The 20,949-nt window shown below is 38.9% G+C and overlaps 1 protein-coding gene across 3 annotated transcripts in view; it reads left to right on the top strand.

Annotated features, from left to right (window-relative positions):
- Window positions 1–10,351, top strand: part of ets1 (v-ets avian erythroblastosis virus E26 oncogene homolog 1) — a 36,876-nt gene extending 26,525 nt beyond the window's left edge. For 2 of the 3 annotated variants that reach the window (XM_032509006.1, XM_032509019.1), the window contains 5 exons: window positions 11–88; window positions 550–795; window positions 2,191–2,451; window positions 6,685–6,803; window positions 7,160–10,351. In XM_032509006.1, coding sequence (XP_032364897.1) covers window positions 11–88; window positions 550–795; window positions 2,191–2,451; window positions 6,685–6,803; window positions 7,160–7,375 — 920 coding nt within the window. In that variant the 3' untranslated portion in view covers window positions 7,376–10,351. The remainder of the gene's footprint in view (window positions 1–10; window positions 89–549; window positions 796–2,190; window positions 2,452–6,684; window positions 6,804–7,159) is intronic. The other variant, XM_032509014.1, reaches the window with a different exon arrangement.
- The last annotated feature ends 10,598 nt before the right edge of the window (window positions 10,352–20,949 follow it).

The raw sequence follows: 20,949 nt of genomic DNA on the forward strand, positions 1-20,949 counted from the left end.
TTTCATGAAGAGGATGCAAAGCATTACCCCATCAATGGACTGACCTCCAACTTCCAGGAATCCCGTTATACCTCAGACTACTTTGTCAGTAAGTACTCATCACACTCGTAGTCAATCACTCTGTTTAATTGCATACAATGTGTGCCTAAAATATGAATGGAAAAAAGAGGAGTGGTTTAGTATTAAGTGAATTAAAGAGTTTTTGTCTTTAGAAAAATGTATACTTATTGTACATTTGGATTTAGATCCCAGTAAAAAGCCTGTTTAGTGTACACTGATCACATATCATAGGAAACAATATGGCATTACTGTAAGTTTTAATAAAGTTAGGTACATGTCTAATCAATAATCTTGCCTCAAATATACAAAACTCATCTTATGCACTCAGGGCTTTTGTTATGGACTGTTCATGCACTAAACATTTGGGCGGCAGTTTAGCACAAGATGGATAATGACTCCACTCTCCTAAGATTGATCTTCCTCCTCTGCTTTGATCCTTGCTTTCCTTCTCTGCTTTGTATCCACACTCATCTCCCTTTGTGTCTCCAGGCTACGGTGTTGAGCATGCTCAATGTGTCCCTCCTTCTGAATACTCAGAGCCCGGCTTCATCACAGAGTCTTACCAGACACTTCATCCCATCAGCTCGGAGGAATTGCTGACGCTCAAGTATGAGAGTGAATACCCTACTGTCATACTGCGGGACACGCCCCTTAACCCCCTGCAGGGGGACTACTTCACCGTCAAGCAGGAGGTGGTATCCCCAGACAACATGTGTGTGGGACGCCTCAGCCGAGGTGAGGGGTCACATACTAGACATGAGGAGTATAGTTAAAATTTAAGCAGAACATTGCAGTAAAGAATGTGATGCAATTTCTGTTTTAATGAACAGTTCGCTTGGATTGTGCGTTGTTGTGAATGTGTCCACATGTGCATGCATGTGCCAGTGCATGTCAACGTTTTTGTGTGGGTGTCTGTGTGCGGGTGATTGTGCTGACGCTACCAAAATCATGTCATGCCACATCAGCGTGCATGTATTAGAAGAGAAGAAAAGCAGGCCCTCTGGTTGGTTTGTGGTTCAAGCAAACCCGCCTCACACACTCTAGACTTGGTTGGGAAAAAAAGAAAACTCTATTGTTTTTGTCACTGTGATACACGAACCAAAGCCGCAACCTGTTCTCTTCTTGCCGCCCGTTCTTTATGTAAAACAGTTCAAGTGGTGTAACCTTCAAAAAGGTTTTTTTCTTTTCTTTCTTGTTTCTGTTGGCCTCTTTTCCTCGACTTCTGGGTAAGGAGATAGAGGTGTCATCCTCAGCAAGCAAGCGTGGGGTTTTCTCATGAAACTGTTTGCTTTTCTGAATGTGCAGGCTTGTTTTTGTCTCTCAGTGATAGTTTACTGAAGAATTAGTAGCATGGTTTACATTTATAACCCTAAAGCTAGGATTTCTCACAAATCCCCAGCTGTATAAATGAATCTCATGTGCCATGTACACTGTCCATGCCTCCTGCCAGTGCTTTAAGCAATTCCCCGCAAGGTATGAGGTCCGATCCTCAAGCATCACACATACCAAGCTTTTTAGCATTGCGTTGTGCTCTCCCAACGTGGGAAAGTATTTTGGAGCACAACTGATATCCACATGTGGCTTCAATTTCAGCAGTTGAAGATTTCGGCATCAATCGATTTGCTGCATTATCTCTCATTTGATAATCACTTGCCATCGAAAGGCTTCTCTTATCTTTCCCAAGGTCAAAAATAGCGAGGCAACTTATGTGAATGTCTTGCATTTAAAATCAAATCCAAATGGTGGTTGTAAAAGGGAAAGTAGGTGTTAAATGGAGAGGAATGTGGCATGATTTGGGACAACATAGCTTAGTGAGAAGGAACATTATTTACTGCTAAGGTGTTTGTGTCAATGTCATATTGCTGCTCAAATTTCACAGAAAACCCCCAATAACAATTAAAATCATATGCATGTGCTAAAATGTGTTTTGTTGTTAAAAACAATGACAATAAAGATCTATTATGTTCTATCACATTCAAAACAGAGTCTTCATAATCATGCAGAATACAAATTCAGGCTTTATTAAAGAGTGCGGTATAAAAAGTATGCTATAAAAAGTACAGTTTGCACCTTCGTAATAACTTAATTTTTCTCTCTCTCTCACCATTTCCACCCATCCTTCTCTGTCAGGTAAGCTTGGTGGTCAGGACTCCTTTGAGAGCAACGAGAGCTTCGAGAGCTGCGACCGATTGACCCAGTCATGGAGCAGTCAGTCCTCATTCAGCAGCCTGCAACGGGTGCCTTCGTACGACAGCTTTGATTCGGAAGACTACCCTACTGCCTTGCATAGCCACAAGCCAAAGGGCACTTTCAAAGACTATGTGAGGGAGCGCTCAGACCTCAGCAAGGATAAACCCGTCATCCCAGCGGCGGCACTGGCAGGATACACAGGTAAGAAGCCTATAGGTCATAGTTTCTACATTATATTTTATAAAGAGGAATACCTCGAAGTGCTGCAGCTCTTTATAGACCTTTTCCTCAGCAGATGTTTTTTTAAATGTCAGCAGTGAAAGCACAGGGTAACCAGTAACATTAATCATAGCTCTGTTCCATTTAGGTGGGAGCGTTAAACTCGTCAGCATGCACAATCCTAGGGCTGTTACACTGATACTCATTATTAGAAACTATGCATATGCAAGTGAGCTCAAACATGTTAAGAGGAACGGTTAAAGATCATATTAGTGTTTATGATTATTACTGATAGTGTGTGCATGCCATCAGTGTTTTTGCTAGCTTCGAAAGATCCACCATGTTTCTACACAATGATTATTGTACATTACAACAGAAAAAAAGGCTCAGTCAACATCCTTAGTCCTTTTACTTTTTACAGAACATATTGGGCAATGTGTGGGAAAAGAAAACCCCACACTATTATTTGCATGGTTACCTTTTTTGTAATTTAGGTAACATTTTCTTAAAGTAGCAGAATTTAGTTCCTGCCACCAGTTCTATAAGGAATACATTGTGGTGCAGCTATAACACACTTGTTGACGCTCTGCAAAAGCCCCAGATGCGGGGGTGCATTAATGCACTGCTTTTAGACCAAAAGAAGAAAAAAACTATCACCTTTTACCCTGGCAACCCGAGTCATACACATTACAGGAAGCAAAACAAATTCTTCCTCTCTCTCACTGTCTCTCACTTTGTTCTGTCTTCACTTCTCATCTACCTACTTGTTATCTGCAGCCCGCATCTCAACCTATTTTTTTCCAGGTCGCCCTAGCAACGCTTGTGAAACATAGAAATTATGCCTGCCCCTGCACATAACACCAGAAAAAAAATTATCTCTTCATCTGCTAAGGCATCTTCATACTTGTACATGCTCAAAGAACTGGCTTATGTATGTTCTCCAAGTTTAATAAGATGTAGAGATATCTGCTAACTGTCTAAAGCAAATGCACTATTTTAGCATCTGTCATGTTTTTTGGTCTGAAAAAGGTGCCTGAAAAACAACTACTGTTACTACTTTTAACAGTTTAACCAGCATGTGCATGTTAACACATGCTACACATACAATTGTCTTCACAACGATACTTTCCAACTCATGTGTTGCATAAGACAATACATATTCATCCTTTGGGTATGAGTCAAGGGTTTAGTTCAAGTCTTTATGAAATAAAATTAAACTGTGAAGGCAAAAAGTGTTTGGGACTTTTCAGCCATGTTTAAATTATAGTCACAAGGCTGCGAGATTGCCAGCATTGGAAAAGGGGAAATCCAAGCAAATATCTCGACGTAACTAACAATGCATGCATCAGATCTCAACAGACTCTCCTAAAGTTGGTATGCACAAGTTAATTGGTTATCTGTATGGTTATTAGTTCAAAAGCCGCTCACAGAACAATGAGTCATTCATTCGCAATGACGTTAGAAAGATGTCGTAATAAACATATAATCAAATAATGAAGTGTAAGACACATTCTAAAAGTGACCATTAGAGGCTGGGTTGCTCACTAAAAGAAGACTGAACCAAGAAACTAAAAAGACATTTTTATCAGCTGAAACCCGCATTCTGGATGAACGAGAGAACATTTTACATTTTCTGAGATTCATTTAAGCTTTAGGGCGATGAGGAGTTTTAAACCAGCTACGACAACCGCTGCCTTCGTAAAATGACTAAAATCTGTATATCGAAATGTAGACCTAAGCGTGTGGAGCTATCCTCTTTCACAACTTTTTCAAATCACCACAACATTAGGGCTCCATTTACCTCTTCAATCTTGACTTCTGACATGTATCAATTGTTAAGCTACGTCAGAATAGATGACTCTAAAAAGCTCAAAGCTTTAATGCATAGTGATGTACTCTCACAAAAGAGAAAATTCTTCCACTGAGCTTTTACATGATGGGAAAAGGGAAAGATGAAAAAGAAAATTCATGCTAAAATACCCCAATTTTCCTGAAAGACAAAATATCAGGCAGCCTGCAGTCCAAGCTGTTATTAGAAGCACGGTAAGGAGCGTGTATTCTTTCAAATGTGTGTGTGTGTGTGTGTGTGTGTGTGTGTGTGTGTGTGTGTGATTGTAAGAAATAGGGGAAGAAAGTGAGAAACCTCAACCAAAAAAACATTTATAAGATTCCAAATTCATGTCTATGGCAGCTTGATCTGCTCGGCTTCCTGTCACATTGACAGGTGACACTTGACAGGGAGCATGATAAGGCTGCAGAGAGATAAGTGAAGCTCCAGTTGTCATCTCAGTGGTTTCCTGTGACAATATGCCATTTACACCTCTTTCTCTAGTAACACCATGCACCCTTAGAACCCAGTAAACACTCAATCTGCATAATGATACTTTGCTTACACTCTCCTCCGGCTACCTGTCTCACAAGTACAAATATACAAATGCACGCTGAGGTACTTCATTTGCAATATAGTGGTTCAAATTGGTAATAATATAGAAAAGTTAAAACAGTATTAGCTGGTTACACCTTTTAAATATGAACGTTCAAACACTTTGAGTTATCATTCTTTTCCTTTGTAATCATTTTTTATATATATATATATATATATATATATATATATATATATATATATATATATATATATATATATATATATATATATATATATATATATATATATATATATATGTATATGTATGAGAGAGATCCTTAGTTGCAGCCCAAAGCACTAGCTTTCTTGCTATTGCTGGATATGCTAAAGAGTCATTTATCATACCATGGGTCAGATATTTAACTCTGCTATGAATGCAAGCCCCCACACAAGCCACCCTTCTGCCACGCTGCTTTTTCAATGAGGCCCATTGTGCATGGAGACTTGAAATATATTTTTGGAAACTTTTTCTGTTGTTGTCAAAGAGTCGCCTACATTCTGGCGTGAGAGCACATAGGGCTGGTAAACGGGCACTGTATCACCCTTATGTGGGCTTGCTATTACAGTTGCAGACTTTTGGAATGCGAGTTGCAGCTTTCTGTCTGAAAGAGACAGTGTTGCACTGCCACTTATTTTCCAAAGTCTTGGTAGTGGCTGTTGTCATGTACCTTCTTCAATCAGGGATATAGAGGGCTACCAGGCACCATTTTCAAGTGTTCAACCCACACGTTTGTTCCCCCCAGAGCTTTTGTTTGTGTTGTATAATGGTACATTTTGTTTTCTGAGACACTTGAGAGAGGAGACTTTTGCGTAGCTTCAGTTTTGCTGAGGCGGTGTGCTGCATAGCCAGGTGTGACTTCAACATGCAAGCCTCAAACCACAAGATCAAAGTGTGCTGCAGTGAATCTAGTTCAGAGACAAGACCAGCCTTTTTTGGGTTATCTTTGTTCTTCTTTCCCTCCTTTTTTCCAAGAGATGTAATAAGCTGTTATAATAATGCTGCAGTCCACTTTTAACAGGTTGTTAAATTACTCTTTATTCATGAATCCATTAGAACACGCATTTTCTTTCTCTCATGCACAGTCTGCATTCAAGTCCCTAGGATGTGTTGCTGAAGTCTAAAGGCACTCCCTCTTATTTTAAACTAGTGACTTCATCCGTATGGAACTCATACAAACACAGACTTTAGATTCACATACTGCACAGGGCAACTGCCAGACAAGGGAATACATGATGAATGAGTCTGTTGTATTAAGCAGGACATTTGGTTCCACTGCTGTACTTCACTCTGACCCACAATAGAAGTTTTACTCTGTCCTTTTTCAAACACAAGTGAATAACTGGCATGCATATGTAACACTGTCATACATAGAAGTATACAATATATTCCTCACTTTAAACTGGATTGTACTGTTGACAAATTAACCTTGCAGTGCATGCAGTATATAGATTTTGCATAGTTTTATGCAAAGTGTCTCACTTTTGTAAACTCTTATGCTAGAAATCCCTGTCTTCACAAATATGTGGTTTCCTACTCTTGGGTTTAGCATCAACATTCCATATATGCAATGTATTATATCTAAAACAGTACTTTGGAACTTTGAACTAATAATAGCACAACAGAAATTGAACTGTTGTCTGGATCTGTACATCTTTGCTCCTACTTAACACTTAACTAATCAAATCCACACATCAACCAGTGTCTGCACCAACAACAATGTGTCTCCTCAGTGTGAATGGCTTCTTTTTTTTAAATGCACACCTCTTTTTCTCTCTCATCTGTTCTGAAGGCAGCGGCCCCATCCAGCTGTGGCAGTTTCTCCTGGAGCTGCTGACCGACAAGTCTTGCCAGTCCTTCATCAGCTGGACAGGCGACGGCTGGGAGTTTAAGCTTTCTGACCCAGATGAGGTGAGAGGTTGTGACCCCGCTGGTCACTAGTACACGTGCTGGGAGGTCCTAAGTAGTTAGCCAGATGAACAAGATGTCTTCTTGCCTTTGTGAAAATGTCTTGCATGCCTTGTTTGGCTCATCAATCTTTTTTGAAAGGGTAACTGGTTTTGCATCAGTAGTGTTTCATTTCAAAACGACTTACACATAGCAAAAACCAAAGTACTGTTATTGTTTTTTAGCAATTAAAAGGTAGATGATTAAATTCTCACATAATCCCAGATTTGAAAAAGTAATAATTGTGGCTTTGATTGTAAAGTAATTTATTATATTGTTTAGGACACATCCTGACACACTTATTTCCTGCGTTGTTACAGGTTGCTCGGAGGTGGGGCAAGAGGAAAAACAAGCCCAAGATGAACTATGAGAAGCTGAGCCGTGGCCTACGCTACTATTATGACAAGAATATCATCCACAAGACATCAGGGAAACGCTATGTCTACCGCTTTGTCTGTGACTTAAAAAGCTTGCTGGGGTACACTCCTGAGGAGCTCCATGCAATGTTGGACGTGAAGCCTGATACGGACGAGTGAAAGCGAAGGCAAAGCAAGGAGTGAAGACAAAATTTGAGGAGACACGTGGACTGGGGCTCATAAAGTGGTCTTAACTGTTTTGATAGAGTTGGTAAAACTGTTTTTTTGGGGACCAAAATGTTTTTAATGACTAACTTTTGTCCTTGTCAACTTCAAGCTCCTGTCTCTCAGATCACGTTTAAAAAAAAAAAAAAGAAGGCACAAGCCAAAAGCCTCTATTCATACCCTGTTGCATTTGAGATGTGTGTGCGCGCATGTGTGTGTGTGTGTGAGCGTGCGTATGTGTGATTATGTACCGGTATTATTTAGCAACTCAAGGCAGATAGAGCACTATTGTGTAGAGTTCAAGTTCCGGTCTGCCTAAGTAGCACAGTGGGGGAGACGAGAGGACCAAGACATAAGGACTGACAGAACCGAGAGAGAGCAAAATAATGGATTAATTTCATGGTTTGGTTAGAACGGGAGAAACATTCCTGCTCAGAAAAAAACAATTGCCAAAATGTAAAAACCAAACTAAGGAAGGTCTAATGACATATTTACATATTCAGTGTTTCTCTGTGGCAAAAAGAGAATTTTCAGCTTGGACCAAAAAAGTATCGTTTCAAATTTGTTGTTTGAGGAGCGTATTTTTGTGCCAGTATTATATTATTAATTTTGAAAACACCCATTGTAAACCTACCAGGCATATATTGGAAAGACATTTTTCTTGTGTTGTCGTTGAAGGTATTACAGTGGAACCAAGAATCCAAAGTTTTTTTGTTTGGTTCTCTAGGAGCCTTTAACTGACATGTCCTAATTGGTTATCAGACAACACTATAGCTACTGGCCATGTGCTTCGTAGGGTTTGTGAGCTTACTCATACCTAGAGTGTCTGATAGACAAACAACTGAAAGTAGCCGTTACTTTTGAAACTGACGCTTTCACCTTTACGTACATGTTTGACACCTTGTTAGAAACGCATATTGTGACTGAAACCTGTGCATTTTTTGCATACACCACCAGTATTAGCAAACTGTAGACAATCTATGTGGGGAAATTCAGGAGTCCTTGTTAAAGAGTTGTTTAATGTGCAGATTAGATGCAAAATTGGTCGGTTCACTGTCCATGTTCGGGTTGCTTTAGAAGTGTTTGAATAGTCTTCTGTCTGTATGTCTATACAATAAAATCACAAGTGAAATAGTTGAAGTGATTTTTTTAAAATCCTAAGAAAGCCAGTTTTTTTGTTTTGTTATGCAGTACATTTTGGTCATGAGGACGTAGCTGCAGTGCAGTGTGAAGGTACAGTGTAGGAAAAAGGGACAGGCAATAGAAACGTGGACTAGAGCAAATCGGAAGTTGTGTGGGATAAATGAAGGTGACTGAAAGGAATACTGCAGGGGATGATCACTTGTAAGGTCCGATAGAGGAAGACTGACAGAAGTGATGTAAGTTGGCGCTGCTTGGAGGTTTGCATTGCATGGGTTGTGCATTTTTTCCACTGCCTATGTGGTTTGCTGGATGCACGAATGCAACTGAAACCTCATTGCAAAAAGAGGCTTTTAGGACTAGTGGCAGACATTTGTATTTCATTTTTTGGTTTATGGGTTACTTATCTATGAGCAAAACAACATTCAGTTCATTGTGAGTAACTCCTGTATGATATCACCCATACGTGTGCATTAAGATTCACTGGTTACTTTTGAGCAGCAGTTTCCTCCCAACAGTGGGAACAGTGGCTGTACACTGGCCTTATGGGAAATGCCAAAGTGGAATATCATCTTAGAACACAATGTTATTGTTTACAGTGGCTAAATGTTACCCATGTTGATGAAAATAGCTTTTGAGATGTCTATTTGTACAGATTGTATTTCATAATCCTTTATTGAGACCCAGTATACACAAATAAGCAAGAGACAAAGCAGGAATAATAACCAAAACCCTTGTGAGGTCTTTGGCCACGGTGCTTTGGGTATCGTCCACAATGTCAGAAGACAGGGACCAGAACTCTCTCACATTTTTTTTAAGAAAGTGTTGACTTTTCTTTGATCTTTTGTTAATATGTTGGAAAGCACACAAGCTTTAGGACTTCATGCCTTCGCTGATCTGGGTTTCCCACTGAGTGCAGAAAAGAGATGCTGGATATGTTCATAATGTTTAATTGGTAATAAGCTTGTCCACCATCATCAAGCACCGACTCACAAACCCTCACCCATGTTTGTCAAGAAATGGATTTGTAATAAGCTGCACTGTACTTCCATTTGCCTCTGCATGTTGATGTCAAGGTTTCAAAAACACTGTTTTTGTTCAGGTTCATTTTTTTTGTTCAGGAAAGCTTTACAGATTTTTAAAACATAATTGTAATGCCTGTCTTTTCCCCCCACACAAGGTCATAATATAAGTACGGTTAATTTAGGATTAATGTTCTTAAAGAAAACATTCTGTTACCTAAAATAGAAATTATGACAGGAAAATGTATTATTGTTAAATGTTACGCATAACAATCTACTGCAGGTCATATGTATTATGAACCTTAGTTGGACAAGTGTATACACACCAGTAGTTTGTGGCATATGCATATCTCAAAATGGATTCAGAAGGAAAACCTTTTTTGTTATGGATGTTGTTGTTTTTTGTATATTTTATATTGTCTCTGTATTTTTGTTATGAGATCATTTTTATTGTATTTAGTTCACAAACATTTGAATATTTTTCAATAATTTATATTTTATAAAAGACGAGAGATGCAGACAGCTGGTGCTTTCATGGGACTATAAAGGTAGCGCAGGACAAAATAATGTAGCGATTCTTTTTTGTTTTTTATTCTTTTTTATATATATATAAATAAATATAGAAAATAGACCTGTCTGCTAGAGAAAAAAGGCTGATGCTGGCCCATCAATGATTTCTGCTGGAAAGGTTTTATAAACTGTAGCTTCTATTTCTAAAATGTACTTAATGTACTTCAAAATGTTATAAAATATATGTGAACAAAGATTTCACGAGTGTGGTGTTACTGTTTTGAATCATAAATGCACATTATTATTGACATGTTGGTGCCATTATTGTACTGTATTTACAGTACTATATAATACACTGTTATTACACTACACACGTTTTTGCTATACTATTTAAGTATTAAGAAAATTTTTATTGTAGTGAAGTTTACAGTTTTTGATGGCAATATTGGGCTTTTGCATACTTATTCTGCAGGAAACTGTGTGGTCTAAGATGTGATGTTGACTCATCCAACTGAGTGTTTAAGTATTTGCTGTTTGATAGGGTTTAACAGTAAGAGTCACAGAACAGAAAGTAATATACTAAATCACTGAGCAACACAGAAAATATGAATTGAACTTGAATGTTGATAGATAGATATATAGATAGATAGATAGGTTTCAGTGAATAGTTGATTTTGCAATAGTCCCTAACTCATTTGCACATAGTCAAACAAATCTGTCTATTGTTCAAATCACCACACTTGGGTCCTTCAAAGGAGGCCAAGTTCCCTTTGAATTACATGCTGGCCACGGAGTGTCCCACTTTTTACGAGTATGTCCCAAGCACACTGATGAGGTGACGTCAAAACAGAACCAGCACACTGGGGCCCATTCATGTGCTTGAAACTCCGGGCTCAAATAAATTCCACTGTAGATAGAAAACATACAGGGCCATTGCCTGCCGCCCCCAACAGCTGTTTTGGCCCTACTGCAGCAGTGTAGTAATAAGACCATAAGACAGGTTCAGCAGGCTGTTTTTTAGTTTTAGAAAATGAATGTACAATAGAGACAAAACAAACTTTTAATGAAAATATCTTCAACACGTTTTAAGATTGTGCATTTAGTTCAATTTATATACACGTAAAATGTTTACAATGTACAAAGCAATGTAAAAAGGACAATGACGCGCATCAAATAGGACACATGCTGTATAAATCATATTCAGAATGTACTGTGCGTACATTACTGGTTTTACATACTTCACGTGCAACCCCAGAGCAAACGTGATAGAGCCGTCCAGATTCTCCGGTTGGACCTGTGGGTGGTGTTTTGGCAGAGGGCAGCCTGAGGTTACACAGGTGGTTCTTCTCCTGTTCCACCTCACTCTGACTGGGCTGATGATCCAGACCAGACGTGAACACTAGGCAGGTTTCTAAATAGTTGCCAAGACAGTGCATGTTCCAACAGACCTGAAACTAAATCCAAAATATTATGATGCTACTCATACCTGCTTATTCCACTTCCAAACCCAGACACAAAGCTGGCTCACGTCAACACACTTTACCCCCTTTTTATGTCCTTTGTGCCTCCTTCAAAGAAAGCATACACAGATTTAAAGAGGTTTATAAGTGAGAGACAGCAGACAGAAACATAAAGAGAAGAGGAAGTCTGTACAGAAAGCGAGAACTGTCACACCTGGCAGTCGCAAAAAAGATGTCGGATGATTTCTGCCTCTCCTGAAAAAAATTATTACCGTCTGTCGTCAGCAGCTTACAACTCTCTTGACACTGGAATGCGGCCCGTTTGTCAGATTTCAAACCTAAATATTTATTTAAAGGGTCTTACCAAGCTACATCTGTCTCCTGCATATAGTCTTAAAATGACTGAGAAAGACAAGAGCAGGAGATTAAATGATGTACTGTTGTAGCCATTACGTTTGGAAATACTGGCTGTATTGCAATCATAACTGCCCTGTGAATTCAACTTCTCAGGATGTTGCTTTGAAGAATGTGTTTCCTCCTACAGGATTTTGTGCATCATATGATACTGATGAGAGTTTGTTCTGTAGATGTGTGTAGAGTTCTTCATGCTGGAATCCATTATGACATTAACTGTGAATGCAGTGTCATACTGTGTATTGCACAGGATTTTTAGCCGATTCTGTTTGGCACCTACTTCTCTAGTGCCACTCTAAAATTATTCCAGCTCCCAAAACTACATAGTTTTGTAGTTTATAATGTAATTGCATTTCAATCTAAACTGTTTACTTTTTTAACTGATCACTGTACTTTTGGGGTAGGAAGGCAAACATGTGTTACTACTTTATTCAGGATTTTTTTAGAATATATTAGGTCAAATAGCACTTTTTCTGTATTTTTATAGGGGGAAATGACAAAACATGAGACATTTTGTATTTTAGAAATTGCAAAACAGTGCAAAATACGAGAGTAGGAAATGGGAACTGATGATGATTGACTGGTGCAGCAGAGCAAACTGTGTCTGTGATTGAAAGCTTGGGAGAAGCACTAGTTATTAGAATTTCTTTGTGAAATGACTAACCCTTTATCAAGCCGACAGCAGGATCAAACACTATTTAAATGTTTCAAGCTCAGTCTCACAGCTTCATGTCGAGCTGCATCGTTTTCTAAAAGTGCACACAACGCGTCCTTTACCTTGGATCAAGTCTTAAATTTGCAGCATAACATTCAAATGCAATAATAAACAGCACACTGTGGCTGTGCCAAATTAAAGAATCAGTCCATGCAAATACTAAATACTAAATTGAAAACATGTGGCAGCACAAAGTTTTGTGGTCTAGTAATTTGTAATAGATTTAGTAAATCTGTCCTAAACCAGTCACACTCATCAGGGCTGGTGAATAGTACCAGAGGAAACTGCTTTTGTGGTGAAACTAAAGTGTATGTGCACCATAAATCTCCAAAGACAGTTATACAAATATTCATATGAGAATGTTAATGTACATGTGTGTCAGCTAAATGAATTGTAAAGATCAGTGTAGCAGAACTGGTATTTTAATGACACTGAATTTCAGTCCGACCACCATCTGGCTCCAAAGGAAGTGTTGTATATAGCATTTTTATGGATACAAAAATCTAACGTTGGAGGGAACAATATTACACAGCCTAATTGTCATTACTGTTAAATCTCTGTCAGCTTTTATCTTCAGTCGTGATCTTTTAGCAGTCTGCGAAACCTTTGGTTTTAAGACTTGGAAGGCCTTCTATGATTAGGATACCACACAACTACATCATAGCTGCCGTAAATTATCATCCTCTTAGAAAGAGAATCCCTGTGACGCACTAGAGACCAACCTAGTTGTTCCATTACGCAGAGAAGTTGTGAAATATGACCAATATGTCCCCAAGGGCCCTGTTGGGCCAACTTAAGACACAGTTGCCTGGAGATATATTCGTGTCCCATTGTCCCTCATGGTTGGGCTGACTTGGACCAGTATGGACTCCAGTGGTGCCTAGGGACTAACGTAAATAGAGTTAGATCTACTGTGTCCTCTCAAAGATGACCCTTCTCATGGATTTTGGCTAGAAAGAGACAGATAGGCAGAAAGTATAGAGTTAATAGAGGTGAATTGTCTTCTGCTGATTTGATCAATTGCCATAACTCTAGGGCTTGTTTAAATATGTAAGTTGACTCTTTTAATAGCCTCTTCTGTCTGGCAAGGTTACTTCACAAATACATTAAATTACCATGTTACTTGGGCCAGGCAACTTACACGAAACAAAATTATAAACAACACTTTTGTTTTTGCCCCCATTTTTCATGAGCTGAACTTAGAGATTTAAGAGTTTTTCTATGTACACAAAATGCTTATTTATCTCAAATCTGTCTAAATCTGTGTTAGTGAGCACTTCTCCTTTGCCGAGAACATCCTCTGCCAATATAATCTATCCACCTCACAAGTGTGGCATATCAAGATGCTGATCAGACAACATGATTATTGCCAAGGTGTGCTTTAGGCTGGAAATCTTAATCATAGACATTACTAAATCACAGTGGTTGTTTGAAACAATCATTTTTAGTATGCAATACACAGATCATATTAAGCAGAGATAACTAAGGATGTTAAGTTTCTGTACGGGAGGAGCGGGATCAATGCAAAGACTCATGGAAAATAAAATGTGTTAAAACGGTTTCTGGCCTAGTTAAAGAGTGTTTTGATAACGTTTTAAACATGTTTGGGTGTCCATTTATGTTAATTGGGTTTTGGTTTTGTATAGCTGATTTAGTGTTCACGTCTATCTACATTTGTTATTGCACCCTGACCAAGACCCGGGTGGAGACTGATGGGGTCTGGGCAGTGGGTGACATACCAGACAAAAACTTAGTGGCTCTGTTTCCTAAAAGATGTTTGCTGCATTGGAACATTATGGAAATGTAAGTAATCAGAGGGTCATTTTTATTCTACTTTTTCAGAAGGCATCTATTGAAAATATTTATTAAGTACTAACAAGTGGCCTGATGTGTGATTGTTTCTTTGCATGTCTGAAGCTGTAGTGAGCAGTATTTGTCTCTCCCATGAGGAATTCTAAGTGACAACAACCAAGAAGAAGGACACGGAGGAATAAAAAACATGATGGACTCTTTGGAAAAGGTAATTATCTTTAAATGATTTTCTGCCCGCAAAAGTTGCCAGATGACACCAGTTTCTAAACCTAGCCATACTAGCTATGTTTCCATCCACAAGTTTTGATCTGAATTAAGTGATATCAAATGTAAAATGCCTTATGGCACTTTCCTGAATATCGACTCTAATGAAAGACGTTCAGTCTCAGTTTTGTGGAGCTGATAGTCTTAATTAGCTTTGTATCCACTCATTTGGCAATGGCTTGAAAGTGACGGACATTCATTAATATAAATCAACTCTCTTGCGCCACGCAGTTTAAAGTACGTATTAGAGCTACAGCAGCCTTCACGCTTCAAAAGCCAAGATGTCATCCACATCTTCATCCAGCTTTACCTCTGGCAATCAGGTCTGTTTGTTTAATTGTTATTGATTGCAAAATTGTATCTAAAGATTTGGTGAGTACTACAAACTGTCAGATAGCGACGATACCCATTACCAGTACCTGTGACAGCGAAAACGTGAAAGGGGGAGCAGTATATCCTGTAAGTCCCTTACCACCTAACGTATTTCAAGATGCCGCATGAATAATAAGCATTTATCCCAGTTCATAAAAATGCAAATGTAAAATTTCAAGCCAGGAATACTTGGAATTGATGGTGGTGGTAAATATTCAAGAAAAGGACAATTTTGGGAACAACTAAAAACGTTCCACACTGGACCTTTAAGGCTACGGGTCTCCACGCAAATTTCTAATAAAGTCAATTGATTTGTGATAACATTGTACATGACTGAGGGTTGTTTTAGATATTGTTGCATATAAAGTCATTAAAAAGCAGCAAATGTTTGCTCTCTAACGTAATGACTATGGACATGCTTTAGTTTGATCTCGCTTCTTCACTTCCACAAATATCAGCTTTTGGTCGTCAAGAAACACCAGCACAAGTGACTGGCTATCCACTTTAAATACTAGTGTAGATTTTTGCGCAGAGTCTAAATTAACTTTCTTTTTACTAAACATGATATAAATGAAACATTAAGGAGGCTGTTTGACAAACCAATAAGGGATACAACAACACTTTTCTTAGCTCTAGCACCTAGAGTCTCAAGGTTTGTTACACACTCCGTACCTCTCTGGTTCCTCCCCTCCTTTCATTCCTTGATTCCTTGTAATGTTGTTTCTGAGATGTGTTGAACCACATCTTGGCAGGTATGGTGACTGTATTATCCAAGCTTATGAAGGGCAGAGCCAGGCCATCCCCTGCTTTGGCTGGTAATTTGCATTTTTATTGCCATTGTCGCATCCTCAGTTAATACACCATTGACTCCCAGAGCCGCCCTTGGACCTAACGGCATCACCTTGCTATCCCAACTGAAATGAGAGTGCCTGCTGGCCCCCAGATCTGCATTGGCTGAAGCTCAGGTACCAGTCGACCTGGCATTCTGGGACGGAAATGGAGTGTCCTCTCATGTTAATGTGGACTTTCCATTAGGAAAGATGATTGATTTGTGCAGTGGCGTTGCAGTGAATAGTCAATAGACTGGCACAATAAAAGAGTGAGATGATGTTTTGTGTGCAGGTGAGGCCGTGTGTGAACTAGACTGTGACTGAATCAGGGTGCGGATGATGGGGGGAGAGAGGAGAGGTGAGAGGAGAGAAGAGAACAGGGACTTTGGGGATGGAGTTGAAGAGAGATGAGGAACGGAATAAAAGGTTGAATATTGGAGGGTGAAGGTTAGGGGGTGAAAAAGACCATAGAAGGCGTGGAGGGTTTGGAGGTGCAGAGGCATGGGGGAGAGTGGTGGGAGATGGCAAAGGTGGGGAAGCTCTCAACTATATTCATTTCAAGCACTGTCTCCATAACATATGAAAAAAAGACAGCAGAAAAGAGAGAGGTCTTAAAGTCAGCTTTCTTTTCATACAAAAGGTTATTCTTAGATTTCCTTTTGTGAGGCAATTGAATAACCATTTACCATTTAAAAGCCAATTCATTTGAAATTAATAGGACTATGTACATTATGCTGAGACATTGTTATAGTGTTTGTAGAACGAGAGAGAAAGCGAGGCAGAGAGGGAGTGTTCAGCTGGACTTAAACGGGTTTTGGTCACTGTCCAGTTGAACAAGCAAATGTTTTTACTTTTCTTTTACTGTGAGTCGAGTGGGATTCAGCAACTTTCCCAGGACATCTGCTCTCAACGCCCACGTTTGAATCTCCATCCAATAGGAGTTCTTCTTTCACCCCTAAAACCAGCGGGTGTTGTGCAGTGATTGGCTGCCCGGGCCAGGGCCCAGAAAGAGAAGATTGAGCCCTGAGAATTTTCCGAAACATTTTCTTCTCTGTCTTGGCTTTGGCCAACATCTGCTTCCAATCAATGTTAGTGAAAAGACCGCTTTTCTTTCTCCCTGCTGTCTGGGTTGCGCGCACACACACACACACACACACACACACACACACACACACACACCAGGAAGCATTTTTCCTCCAGTTTTCTTGTTGTAACTGTCGGGCAATATTACAGTTTAGGCTACATTAAACATACAGTGTGTGTGTTATCTTACAGTTTATTTGTTTTTTTCTAAATGGTGTATTTGTAGTACATGTTTTTCTATCTTTCTTTATGACAGATTTAACATGCAAGTTGTAAATACTTCACTACAAAGCATGATGCATCATTATTCATGAATTAATTCATTATCTGACTGAACTGATTGGGAGCAAAAAGGGCAGACATTGGCAAGAAGAAACATATTTACACAGGCACACACACTTAAACACATTGAACACCCTTGTAACTGCTGACAGCAGCACTTCATCCTGACGTTTCCATGAGAAAATAACGGTAAGGGTCAACTTTCTGGACCACAAGCGTCAGTTTCTGCTATTCTTTCTTTCTTACGTTCTTTCTTTCTTTCTTTTATTCACAGTTTTTCCCTCCTGTGTGGTCAATACTGTTGCTCTTATTGCGTGACTTCCAACTACAAGTCAACAAACTGCAGAAAACCCTGCTTATTATAGCAGGTACTTTCCACAGAAATTCAGAAATAAGCATGGTGATTCACTGCTGCCAAAGAGAAACACACAATGTATGCAGAAGTTACTTCAGTTCTAAGCAATAGTCGCTATTATCAGGAGGCTGACTGTGTTGTTTCTGCCAGTAAACTGCTTAATAGGCTCTGGTCCTCATGGCTAAACAATCATGGGAGAAATAACTTGGAGGAGGTTATGAGGTAGGTCAAGTGAAATTTTTTATTTATTACTTACAGTTCTGTAGAGGCTACCCCTAGCAATAAGGTAAAAATGTGGGCTACCAATCTATGGGGCTACCAATATCATAATTAGTGCTGTCAATCAATAACATTTTTAAATCAAGTTAATCACAGTCATGGGCTGTGATTAATAACAATTCATCGAACATTTACAAACCTGGAATTTACTTGTAAACATGGAGTGTTGAAATAAATAAATGCATGACAAACTCGTTTAAAGAAATAGATTATTCAGTTTTATTATCTCAACCATTGGTATTTATTTAAAAAACTGATCTTCGTATGTTGAGGCCTCCACATAAAAATGTAGACATATTCATCAGTAACCAAGAACTGTTTCAAAGTAATGTCTGCTACAAGTCAAAGTAGCTTACTTCGCATATTAACATCAACTCAAATGAATGCGGGAAGAACGGGATGGATAGGTTTAGTAAAAGAAGAAAGCAACAGTTGGTTTTTGGAAACGTGACACACGGTACACGAACCCCAGACTCCTGGGTGAAAGACTTGTGTTTTTTGACCCATCCACTACTCCAACCAACATCCCCATGCAGATGTTTGGCCTTTCATACTACTCGCTACCGTAGTTGCTCTTAGTGCTACGTCATCTTCAAACCCCATGTAGTTGCTGCTCTCCCTGGTGTGTTCTACAAACACGCTAAAGGGTGCTTTTTGCATCGCTTCTGACGCTGACATCTACTGTCCAAACGTACGTATTTTACGAATTCGGAGTGAGAACGGGTTGGATTTTCAGATGATATAGCTGACTTCGTCTGCTGAATTTTGCCTGCAAAGGGAACAGTCTCTCACATGGCTCACAGTGGTCTTCAGTAAGTGCAATAAAATACCTTCTGCCCTCTGCCTTACTTTCATAGCTTTTTCAGGGTTGTACAGTTCATGTAACCTCATTACAATAGTGCCCCTTGCAGATAGCTGGTATGAAGGGTTCCCTATGGCGACTTGAATGATGTATGAAAGCCCACGTTTCTGAACTACGTTTGTTGATGTCTGTATGGCAGCCTGTACCAACCCATTTAGCAATTGCACTGGTTAGCTTTGCTATTGTCGTTTTGTTGACAAACTTGTCCTGGCTGCACTCCGCTAGTGTCTTTTGACGAGTACAGCTTGTTGACACTGTCTCAGCATTAGCATCTTTGCTAAAATCAGCAAAAAATTTGTTCAAACTTGCCGTGCTTTGGTGGAAGGACAGGTTATCACTTCAATAAGTGCACACAACTTTGGTTTTATCATAACTTCGACATGTCGAATTGTTAGCTTTTCATAACAATTCTTGTCGTTCAGCCGAGTGTGCACCGTCTCCTCTGTCATTGTTTACCCGCGTTTGCCCAAGTATCGCACCAAGTAACCAGCTGCTTTGCGATAACGGGAACAGGTTGGGGTCAAACTTGATAAAAAACTTACTTTGCGTTTGAAACAAATAATAACACGTTAATTTATTTAGATGAATCACATTTGTCAATGTGTTAATGTTGACAGCCCTAATTATAAACTCTATTGAGCTTCCGAGATATTTTGAAATTGCACAATACTGTGCATCCTTTTTCTAAAAATACTTGTTAGGAGTTTCAAAAGTTGCTAATGAGAACTGTGGGTAGACAAAGATATCAGTGGCTTTCCGATTTTGAGCTTCCTCCCCATTGACCTTTGACCCCTAACACCATTGGTTTTGGTTTCCTGCTCCTGCTGGGCAAGGCCTGATTTACAGCGCAGTAGTGCTGACTGGTCTTCAAGTGTAATCCAGGGTCAGACCGAGCTAATAAATCTATAGTGTGCCCTCCAGGAGAGGGTAAGACTAACTTCAAGTCTGTGGTGCAGTTAGGGTTTACGAAATGGGAGGTTTTTTTCTCTTTTTCATTCTTTTTTGTTGTTTCTTTGTTTCTTCCTTTTAATTCTTTTGGTTTGTTGTTTGTTGTTTTTCTGGTAAAATATTTTAATTGCATTTTCTTACTTTTTTAATTCCCTTTAGACACTCTTACTTCAAGATATTTTGACATTTAACATGTTATATGACATCTGTTGGAAAATCCAAACATACTGTACATTCTATCTGTACCAGGTTACAGTACCATGGGGATAATTCTCTGTGTCATTAAATGTTCATAGTATAATGTAATTTATGTTACATAACATATACAAATAATTCATCACAGACATTGTCAGCTGGGGAAAGTTTCTTTTTACAGTTCAACAAGGGTCCACATGATTAAATTCCTTATTATTGCAAAGAGTGTGGCCATCAAAAGCTCAACCAATAAACAGTAAGAAACAAGACAGCACTCTAGGCTGTTTGGCACAGTTGAGTTAAATGCAAACATTAGCATACTGACATGCTTGGCAGTAGTAAAATGCTGATGTATGTTGTGTTGCAAATTCGTCATATTAGTTCAAAACAAAACTTCTTGAGAAGAGTGTTGATAATGGTGTCAGAATGCAAAGTTTTGGACTGCACTATGTAGTCAGTAACACTATGTGCAAAATGAACAATGCATTTACAACAATAAATTCCAATCAAAACCATACAGTTGGGAGAGAAAGATTTTGTATCCCAGCTGACTGCATGCTCTTTAGAATAGCACATAATTGCAACATTTACCCATCATATTTTCACTAATCCTTTGTATCTCTGTCAGTCCCTCTTTAGCTGACAGTAAAAACAAGTCACTTGCCATTGCCATAGTCCATACAAGGTGTTTTGTAAGTGAAAACAAATAACATTGAATTGGTCGATGGTAGAGTTAGACTGGACACAAAAGAATAAATAAGTGAGGAAATGTTTGAGATGCTGAGTGGAGGGAATGATGGATGCTGTAGTTTAACTTAATGTCACTAATGTTAAATTAATTTGTGAAACTTTATTTTAGTTCTTCAATTTGCACCAATCATAAATTTAAGCTTAAATTGGATCTCATTAATTTTACATTCCAAGATATTTTGTTTATATTATATTCTGTTTCTCTTGTCATTTTGCCATTGGTGCAGTTTAAATGT

This window comes from Etheostoma spectabile, chromosome 3 (assembly GCF_008692095.1).
Source record: "Etheostoma spectabile isolate EspeVRDwgs_2016 chromosome 3, UIUC_Espe_1.0, whole genome shotgun sequence".
NCBI classification, from domain to species: domain Eukaryota; kingdom Metazoa; phylum Chordata; class Actinopteri; order Perciformes; family Percidae; genus Etheostoma; species Etheostoma spectabile.